The following is an 11,083-nucleotide window of genomic DNA, read 5'->3' on the forward strand; positions in this document are numbered from 1 at the left end:
AATGTTTAAATTAAAAGAGATTCTGTCCGTATTTACTCTCTCTCATACACACCGTTGGCCACCACCTGTACAATTCTTATACGGTTATACGCCATCCTCTTGTTCTGTGCTCCGCCTCCATCGTCACCACCGGTCAACGACGGAGCTTATGTAGGGCAGGGGGTGCCATGGTCCCCTAAAAAAATATGTCCTTAATAGCAAATTCTATAATTTTAGAGACTAGACATGGTAAATTTAAGTATTGGCCCCACCAATCTCGCTAATGCATACGATTTTGTTGCGTCCTAATTGTTGACTTTCTGCCACCTGTACAATTCTTCCTTTACTTTGCCACTATTCCTTTACGTTTGTTCGACCTTATGAACCGACCTTGATTTCACCATCATATTCATTTTACAATCTGATCTATTAATTGTATTCTTACTTAACAGAATGTTATATCAATATTCACATAAATTTTTTTGATTGATTTAGGTTAACGACAATTTCTCATTGATGAATTTGTACTCATGTTTTTACCTTATTTGTATTTAAACAAAATAACAATTTGCATCCGTTTTAGGAAGATTGCCATATTAAATATGTCGAGAATTATGTTGATGATCTTCCTTGTTCTGTGCTCGTTTTTAAGTTTAATCACGTCAAGTAATGGTAATGGCGAAAAACAGTTACGGTTCAATCCAAAGAACGGCAAATTTAGGGTTTTGCAAGTGGCTGATATGCACTATGCTGATGGCTGGATGTCTCCTTGCGAAGATGTATTACCAAATCAGTTTGCAGATTGTAGTGATCTCATGACAAGCCACTTCGTCTACCGTATGATTGAAGCTGAGAAACCAGACCTAATTGTTTTCACCGGAGATAATATATACGGGCCTGATGCAACAGATGCAGTTAAGTCTATGAATGCAGCATTTGCCCCTGCTATAAATTCGAAAATCCCCTGGGCTGCAGTTTTAGGGAATCATGACCATGAATCAACGTTGTCACGAAGAAATGTTATGAAGCATGTTGTTGGAATGGAGAACACTTTATCCCAGTTAAATCCTAGTGGTGTTGATGTTATTGATGGTTTTGGGAATTATAATCTTGAAGTTTATGGTGCTGAAGGATCGAGTTATGTTAACGACTCGGTTTTAAACTTATACTTTCTTGATAGTGGAGACTACTCATTAGTTCCTTCTATTCCTGGCTACCAATGGATTAAACCGTCTCAACAGTTTTGGTTCCAACAAACGTCTAAAGAGCTTTTACCATATGCTGTTGGACTTGCATATTTTCATATACCGTTGCCTGAGTTTGCAAATTTGGATCCGTCAAACATTACAGGTGTAAGACAAGAAGGGATTAGCTCTGCTTCTGTGAATTCGGGCTTTTTTTCAACGTTAGTTGAACAAGAAGATGTAAAGGCTGTTTTCACCGGTCATGATCATCTTAATGATTTCTGTGGGGAGTTAAATGGGATTAAACTTTGTTATGGTGGTGGATCTGGTTATCATGGTTATGGGAAGGCTGGATGGTCAAGAAGGGCTAGGATGGTTGAGGTTTCTTCAAGAAAGTTATTAAATGGTGAGTGGGGTTCAGTCAAGTCCATCAAAACATGGAAGCGACTCGATGATGAAAACTTAACTGCTATTGATGGTCAGGTTCTATGGAGCTATCAACCGGATAAGTATAATATAAGAAAGGGTTTTTATTATTAGCCACTTGATTGATTCATGGTTCAATCTATTTCTCTTTATGAGCATTCAACAATTGCAGAGATAATCAAGTTTGTGACAGTCTCTTACATTTCAACAGTGCTAATAGTTAAATGCTAAAAGTGTTTGATGAAATTTCAATGAAGAGTTAGACTTTATAGTGTTGGGTTTGAGTTTATTTAGTTAGGTGGTTTAATTGATTAGGGTTTTAATTTTGTAGAGATTTTATTTTGATTGCTTGATTTTCTGAGGCAATAGAGTGTTTGATCTATATTGATGATGAAGATGTTATGTCTGGTGCTTATTCGGTTTCGATAAAAGAAAGATACTGAAAACAATTTGTGATTTGGTTGAGTAGCTTGAAAAGATAGATTGACCCGTTAATGGTCATGACCATATATGTATATATTTACTATTTAGTTTGTAGCTGAGTGTGCCAAGATCTGTAATAGTTTCTTAAACTAGTAACATATGGTAATGTTGACCCAATTGATCAATATCATGTTGGCTAAAACCAGGTGCACTTTATTCTCTTAGATACCAAAGTAAGCATAAAATTTTCATTTGCTATAATAACTTTGTTGTGCTTTACTGTAATCTGGACCATTTAATATAATATTGTGTGTTGTAATATCTGTTGTTTTAAAAGATCACAAAAGCACAGGTATGTATAATGTATGTCTCACTTTAGCTTACATTACTTGATTGATGGTTATTACATACTTATATTATTTGGTGTTATCAAGGAAAGCGGTATCGACAACAAAGTACAACCTGTAGTTATGGGTCAAAAAACGTGACAGACCTATTCCAACCCAATAATTGTTGTTTTAGTAATGCCAAGTTGCAGGTAAATCAGCCTTTCAACTTGACCATCGGCTACTGAAACTATGATGGTGATGCCCTTGGTGATCAATGGACTCTAAGACAATCAGAGACTATCAATTCATAACCCTTTTTCTAACAACATTAAGATATGCCAAAGTCTAAAATATAATGGTGTTTTATATTTTGTTATTAAGAGATTGAAAAGGGACAAATGTGACACTATTTTGTTTTTTTAGAACGGCAATATCGGCATCGAATCCTTTTATTTGCCACCCACGCACCCGTTCACACAGAGTGAAGGATACCAGAGTCACAACCTTTCGACCCCCCCCCCCCTCCCCCCCTCCAGGATTTGAACGTTCACCTATTCTTTCAATGATACAGGCCCACAAACAACTGAGGCTTTTTACAACTCAACCAATAGTTCAGTGGTGATGCTATTTTGTAACTAATAAGTATCAGTTGGATAAGCCATCCATGTTTGTAGGAGGGTAATAGGAGGGAAAAGATACGGGTAGCTTTTCGAAATTCTAAAATTACAATCATCTCTCTTTTTCTCACCTTGTCGTAGATCCTTCATCAAGGTACAACCTTTTACTTTTAACCATATTTCATCCTCAAAATTCTGTCAAAATATATACAAATACTTAGGACCCCAGGGAAAAGGCTTTTAGGCAGATCTTGATGTCAAAATATATAGGAAACTTGCATTTTTGCAGGAATTTTAAGAATATATAGTGTTTTCCTTATCAAAATTCCTTGTTTTTTGTGATTTATAACATCTTTATCTTTTTTTTTTTTTTTTTTTTTTTTGAAGAGCAAGATAATTTTATTACACAGTAAAGAGTACACGAGATGCTGCGATCATAAGTACGCTACAATTATTATAGGGTGCAAAGATTGCAACCCGCTCGAATATACAAGACTAACAATCTAAATAAATAGAAGGATTAGAAAGCCAGTTGAGCCAATTAAGCGATTTACCCTTCAACCTCCGTGAGATCCATTCAAAAGATTTTACTTGAATTTCGTTCAATATCACCGGTGCACACCAACTTTTATCTTGAAAAGTCTTCATGTTTCGGTTTCTCCAAAGGAAGTAAACACAAATCCATGTAACTCCTTGCCAAATTTTGGTGCCACAAGAAGACATGGAATGTGAGGATTTCCCTTGAAGATACTCGAAACCTTTTGACGAGTTATAATTTCCCAAGTTCCACCACTTTAGAACACGATTCCAAACATCATTAGAGAGGCTACAATTGAATAACGAGTGTTCCACTGTTTCGACATCGCCATCACAAATCGGGCAACGAACCGTATGAAGATCAATGCCCCTATGGTCAAGCTCGACCCTAACCGGGATTCTTTTTCTCAAAACGCGCCATACAAAAATTTCAAGTTTCTTTGGCACAAGATTATTTCTTAGTGTTTTTTTCGGAGCTTGAGTGGGTGCGTTTAGGATCTTTGAATCGATGATACTCGAAAGTCTTTTAACAGTGAATAGTCCTTTGCTTGAGAGTGTCCATTTCCATGATTCTTGCACGTTGAAATCAATTGAAATTGAACGAAGTAAGTTTTCTAGTTCCAAAAGCTCGTTTGCTGTTCGACCTGTCGGAGTACGAATCCATTCCCAACGAAACACTTCTGACCCGAGGGCTGCTTCTGACCCGAGAGTTGCTGCTACTGACCCTACAGTGACGTTTGCTGCTGATGTGTTGCTTGGACGACGACCTGCTGCTGCTGTTGCTGTAGAACAGAGAAGACGAGAGGAAGCTGCTGCTGGAGCTGACCAAGAGGAGATAATGATGTTCGAAAAAGCTGCTGTCTGGGGGTTTGAGCTCGAGACTGCTGTGACCGAATTTGCTGAAACATGAAACCGTTCTCTGACCGAAGCTTGCTTATTGCTTTCAAGCATGTATAACCTAGGGAATACATTTTTGAGACTATCTGAACCGCACCATATTTCTTCCCAGAATGACGTAGAACTTCCATCCCCAATTGCTTTCTTGAAAGAATTCACAAAGGAAATGTTTAGATCATTAATTTGAAGCCCTGCAAGAATAATGTTATTCCAAATTCCCGAGGCCGAGGGACGGGCACGCCCATCCCTCGATCTCAGGCCACCGTCAATTCCATAAATACTTCGGATGATTTTAGCCCAATGGCTCGTGGTTTCGGTTTTAAACCTCCACCACCATTTCCCTAAAAGGGCAAGGATTTTGCCTTTTAGGGAACCAATATTCAACCCTCCCGCCCCATAAGGTAAGCAAGTCGTATCCCACTTAACCCAAGAAATTTTGGAACCCGAAAAATCCCCGCCCCAAAAGAAGTTACGTCTCACACTCTCGAGGAGGCTTAGCACACAAGGCGGGGCACGAAAAAGAGCGAAGTGATATAAGGGAAGACTACTCAAAACCGATTTAATAAGCACTAATCTTCCACCGAAGGACAACGTCCGCATTTTCCAATCCGAAAGTCGTTTCTTAACTTTGTCAATCACCGGAGCCCAATCATTTAACCGCTTCATCTTTGCCCCAATAGGAAGACCAAGATATATAAAAAGAAAAGTACCGGCTAAACATCTCATACGCCTAGCTAATTCTTCAACTTCAAACGAATTCACTCCCACCCCATAAAGACGGCTTTTATGAAAATTAACCTTCAATCCCGAAGCCCGTTCAAAACATTTTAATAAATTATAGAGATTTCGTGCGTTCAAATTACTCCATTCTCCAAAAAACATCGTGTCGTCCTCATATTGCAAGTGGGAGATCATAATCTTATCTCTTCCAATTTCAACCCCTTTATAAATCCCTCGATCGACCGCGACTTTAGTGAGTAAATTTAGGCCCTCCGCGGCAAGGATGAAGAGAAAAGGGGAGAGCGGGTCCCCTTGTCTAACTCCTCTACCCATAGAAAACTCTCGAGTCGGTGATCCATTAATGAGTATAGAAATACTTGCCGATTTTAGACAAGAAAGAATCCAATTACGCCATTTCGTCCCGAAACCCATACATGACATTACCTCTATGAGGAAATCTCAATTCAAACTATCAAAGGCCTTCTCAAAATCAACCTTAAAAATGAGTCCCTTTTTCTTATGATTTTTTAGATACTCAATAGATTCGTTCGCTATAAGAACCCCGTCCAAAATGTATCTATCTCTCACAAATGCACTTTGCTCCGAGGCGATGAGTCTCGAAATTACCTTTCTAAGCCTATTAGAAAGGAACTTTGCCACTATTTTGTAGAAACTACCAATAAGACTGATGGGTCGGTAGTCCCCTAGATGCAACGGGTCATTCTTCTTCGGGATTAAGGTGACAAAAGAAGCATTACACCCCCGAGAAAATACACCATTTTCCCAAAACCAAGTGATGGCATTAATGACATTGATCTTAATAATGTCCCAAAATTTTTTGAAAAATTTTAGGTTAAAACCATCCGGCCCGGGTGCTTTCGAGCTCCCACAATCATTTATCGCCTCAACAATTTCCATTTCGGTAAAGGGGGCTTCTAAGCAATTAGCTTCATCATCCGAGAGTGAAGGGTAATTTAGGTTTGCAAGGCTAGGTCTAGGAACCGAACGTTCTTCAAAGAGGCACTTAAAGTGATTAAAAGCCGCCTCCTTGATATCATCGGGATTTTCACACCATGAACCATTGATGATTAATCCCCGAATGTTGTTTTTGTTGTATCCTCTTTTGATTGTTGCATGAAAGTACTTAGAATTCTCATCCCCCTCAACGATCCACCGTATGCGTGCTTTTTGTTTTAGCATATTAGCCTTGACGTTCTCCTTTTGAAACCACTCTTTTCTAGTATTCAACCATTGAGCCCGTTCTTCTTCATTTAAAAGCCCCATTTCTGCTTTGAGTTCAAGATAATTAGCGAGTGACTTAAGCATTTCGATATCCCCGTCTAGATTACCAAAAATAAGCGAACTTTTTTCTTTTAACACAAGTTTGGTTTTTTTCAATTTGTTTCTCAATAGGCAGTCCATACGATTGCCACCACCACCATGTTCTTCCCATGTTTCTCTAAGGATTTGTTCTGCACCCTCTATCTCTAACCAAGCATCGAACACCTTTATTGGTTTTGGACCAAAGTTTTTGATGTCGTCTTTCATGATGATTGGGCAATGGTCAGATTGCCCTCGGTCTACCGCCACCACTGATAAACTATTCCATAGATTATGAAACGGCTCATTAACGAGAAAACGGTCCAACTTGCTGAATTTAAGACCGTCATCGCTCACCCTGGTGAATATTCTGCCACCCATCGGAATCTCCATTAATTTAGACGAATCGATGAAATCATTAAAGAACTTAGCTCGGGTTTCAATGAATTGACAGTTGAATCTTTCTTCCTTGTTCCTGACCTCGTTGAAATCCCCTCCCAAAACCCAAGCCTGATTTGGATTAGCCGAAATTAAATTTTTTAAAAACGTCCAGCATTGTATCTTTTTAGGATCATCATGTGGACCATAGATGTTGATCACGTTAAATTCGGCACCCGAATTTCTCCATATCCCACGAACACCAATGCAAAAATCAGAGGTAAACGAGTTAGATACATCAAAGTAATCCGTATCCCAGATTATTAGTTGCCCCCCCCCCCCCCCGATTTACCGATAATTTCCTTTTGAATGAAATTGCAATTATTGTTTCCCCACAGGCCACGAATCCACTTTAGATCAACGGTGTGCAATTTAGTTTCTTGAAGGACAATAATATTCGGTTTTTCCTTACGACATAACGATTTAAACCACCCAATTTTGCTTTCTTTCCCTACCCCAAACCACCTGATATTGAAAGACATGATAATCATAATAAAACTGAGACAAAACAAATAGAGAGATAGGGGTTAGAGGTTAATGAGTGGGTTTTTCAACCCACTTTAACCCCAATTGGTTGCTAAACTCTTTAAGTCCATCATTCGAAATCGAAAAGGATGAATTACCGGAGTTGGAAGCTTGCCTTGTAGGTTTCGAATTTTTTCTATCGACCTTAGTGCTTGTCGAGTGTACTTTTTGTCCCCTCCTGTTGTTGGCACAAGATGTACAAGTGGATTTCATGGGAGCATCCTTTGTCTGAGTGTTCCTTGCTACCGATTTCACTTTCAACAACCTTGAAGATGCCTTCCAATTGCGTAATTTTGTCAGACAACAGTCTTTGTTGGACACGCTTTTGGAGCGTTTAGAACCTTTAATTTTAGTGTTTTCCTCCTTCTGATGTTGAGATCGATTACCCCCAAATGTGTTTGCAGGATTAAAACTCTCTTGTGTGTTGGGCTTACATTGGTCGGATTTCTCAGGCCCATCAGGATTGTTCTGTGCACCGGTTTGTGGGAGGGTAGGCCCACTAGTCGCGTTTGGATTACTATGCTCATCAGGACCAATGGATCTATCGAAGCTATTTGGAATACAGGGGGGACTACAGTATGGTGTAGGGGGATTTACCAGGTTTAGTTCGCAGCTTCTTATTGGGCTAAAACAATTGTTTTTTTCTTGACCCACTTCATCTGGGCCCTTAACTTCATCTCGGTTACTAGGCCTACTTCTATCATCCCTAGAGCTGCAAGTGACATGTATCTTGGAAATTGAACCCTCGATATTAATCCTACAGTCGTAAACGACTTTTGGGGAATCACCAACGCGTGGAACATCTTGCATGCCATCATCATTATTTTCTTGGAAGTTGTTTACACCATTACACCCAGACTCCTCATCTTCCACTGGCCGTTCACATGTAGGATGATTCCGGCCATCTTGACTTACCGGAGATGCCTCATCTTCATCTATTTTTTGATCATTATCTTGATTAACCTTTGGGAACGGTGTCTCTTCATCTGAGGATGCGAAGGTGTCGTCTACATAATCGTCATCGGAATAATTATTATCATCATTATCTGAGTTCTTTTCGTCAGCATCACCGTGATCTCCATTGCTAGGAATTTCTATATCCAGTTGAATAGGCCTGCTAGGGTTTTCTTTAACTGACGCATGAACAAAGGTGAGATTATCGATAACAATCGATGCCAAACCATGGACATGATCCGAGTCTCCTTTATGTATCAAAACATGACCAGTGATAAGATTTTGATTATCCGAAGTAATCGAACAATTCTCCATTTCAATGACTTTCCCCCACTTCGCAGCAATTTCGTAAAACACCGTTTCATTCCAACACATTACCGGGACACCATTAATATCAATCCAAACTAGCCTACCGGCCGATGGCCAATAGTTTAGTTTGAGTTTCTCTACTTTGTCACACCATCTGTATATGGTATGGCTTTTCGAGTTAACAATATTATCAGCATAATCAGGGGACTTGCAAACCACTATAACTTCTAATCCACCTATGTATTTGATGGAGAATTCATCCATGCCTTCTGCCCTACACAGAGATTCGAACTGATTAAGGATATCGAACCTTTTGAGATGAACCACGATGCATTTTCCGATTAAGTCCAGGTTACAATCGCCCTTTTTAATGGATACAGCTATTTCATCAAGCTCTTCATAATCAACCCCCTTCTTTTTTAACTTTTCTCCACCCTTGCTACCCTTTCCCTTGTCATCCTGCCCCTTTTGCTCCTGCTTATCTTTGTCATCCTTCTGCTCCAGCTTATCTTTATTGCCTTTGCTTGAGTTTATCTTGGTTCTCAAATCTTCCTTATTCTTGTTAATTATGAATCTTAAATCGTTATGCGAAAGGTCGCCACCACCATTGTGCCTTCTTCCACCTTTAGACGCTTCATCTCCAAAAAAAGCACTCGCTTTCCAACAACTATCAACATCTGCATCTTGTCTCCTATCGCCCTGTGGCCACCTGCCATCCTGGGGTCTTCTGCCACCGAGTGGTTTGTCATATGCCTTGAAAACCCTATTTGGAAAGCCAGCTAACATCCTATTCACGTCCCTTACATCACCAAATCTAGCAAACGCAAACCTCTGCCCATTCCTTAATCTTTTTTTTTGCCAAGTAGATGTCTTTAAGATTACCATACGCCTTGAAGGTTCTTGAAGGTTCTCCAAAGATTTGTCATGCTCCAACTATCGGGGTAATTGAAAAACATGAACGATGTCCATCGATTTCTAACTAGCCTAGGAAAATCGGTTTGAAATCTTCCCTTCAATTCCTCTTCGAACCCAGCCCTAGTGTGCCTCGCTCTCTCTCTCCTCACACTCTCTCTCATCTCTCTTTTTGTATCATGATAAATATTTAATTATAACATCTTTATCTTAATTTTCTATTAAATTAAAGATATGGAGTTTCATCATAAAGATAAATGGGGTGATCCCCTGTTTCAATCTTGATTTTGTTATGTATTTCAACATTTGGTTGTTGTCATTGCAAATCATCAACAGGTTTATCATTTAGAAATTTCCAAGGATTTATGACTTTGTTACAGGGATGGCAAACTATTGTGACAAGAAATTTCAAATGAACATTAAAATTTTCGCGTGAATTGTTCTGTTTCTGAGGGCCGGAAAAAGTTCATAACATATGGCTCCGGCTGCAGAGGCTTTCGGCCCAGATACCCCATCTCCAAGTTCCACATATGATGTTCAGGAGGAGGATGGTGTGCAGTGGCGATTTTAGGATCAGAACTTAATTGGGTCCCGGATTTTTTTTTTCAGTATTACTTATATTTGAATTCTATTTTAGTGGTCGTTTACTTTCAAAAAAATAACAAATTCGAAAAATATATGTAGTCCGAGTAGTTAAATTTAGTGGTATCCTATACAATTTCAAGGAAAAACTATAAAATTGAAAAATATACGGGATCCTATAGTTAAATTTAATTGTGTCCAATACAATTTAAAGAGTATTTTTCTACCTAAATATTTCAAACTAGTGGTGTCCCGTGACCTCACGGGTACAACCTAGACTCGCCATTGATGGTGTGGACAAGAACGGACCCGATGTTGATGGTGTTGAAGTGGATCGGGACATTAGCTTTATTAAAGGTCATGAGGGGGAAGGTTGGATCCCTTATTCCGTACCGGGTATTAAGATTGGTAGCTTCTCGACAAAGGTTTCTTCATATGCGATTGAAAATCGGGCGGACAGGAAATTTAATCGACTGAAGGGTGACGATTTTGTTTTTAAGTCGATCATAACTCGGAAAGGTAAATCAGTTGTTGGGTAGTTTGTGATCGATGTGTTGTTTGGTTAGATTTAGGTTCTTGTATTGGATTGTGTTCCAGGATCGTTTTAGTACTTTTGTTTATTGCACCGAGCCTTGCAGTACTTTTGTTTCGTTTGTATCTTTGTTTGTCTTTCTTAGCGATTGATGAAAAAACTTTCATTATTTTAGCAACAAAAAAAAAAAAAAAAAAATACAATATATAAATATAAGAGTAAATTATACCAATGGTCCCTGTGATTTTAGTTAAATTATGCCGATAGTCCCTAATTTTAAAATTATTATGTTTAGTTCCTATGGTTTTAAAAGGGGGAGTGATATGTACACAACCTCAAATTTTTCATACACAACCAAATCAATTTTTTAGACCATTTTACCCTTCCTAAAAATGTGTG

General features: G+C 38.9%; 1 protein-coding gene across 1 annotated transcript; it reads left to right on the plus strand.

Moving 5' to 3' along the window:
• The first annotated feature begins 72 nt into the window (after window positions 1–72).
• LOC139896531 (probable inactive purple acid phosphatase 29) lies at window positions 73–2,012 on the plus strand. The gene is made up of 2 exons (XM_071879179.1): window positions 73–132; window positions 563–2,012. Exon 2 carries the CDS (start codon window positions 582–584, stop codon window positions 1,701–1,703), a length of 1,122 nt encoding a protein of 373 aa, XP_071735280.1. The 5' UTR covers window positions 73–132; window positions 563–581; the 3' UTR covers window positions 1,704–2,012.
• The last annotated feature ends 9,071 nt before the right edge of the window (window positions 2,013–11,083 follow it).

This window comes from Rutidosis leptorrhynchoides, chromosome 3 (assembly GCF_046630445.1).
Source record: "Rutidosis leptorrhynchoides isolate AG116_Rl617_1_P2 chromosome 3, CSIRO_AGI_Rlap_v1, whole genome shotgun sequence".
In the NCBI taxonomy this organism is placed as follows: domain Eukaryota; kingdom Viridiplantae; phylum Streptophyta; class Magnoliopsida; order Asterales; family Asteraceae; genus Rutidosis; species Rutidosis leptorrhynchoides.

Bases quoted from the DNA above. Each gene is read 5' to 3' on its own strand.
- LOC139896531 (XM_071879179.1), top strand. From the start codon at position 582: ATGTCGAGAATTATGTTGATGATCTTCCTTGTTCTGTGCTCGTTTTTA.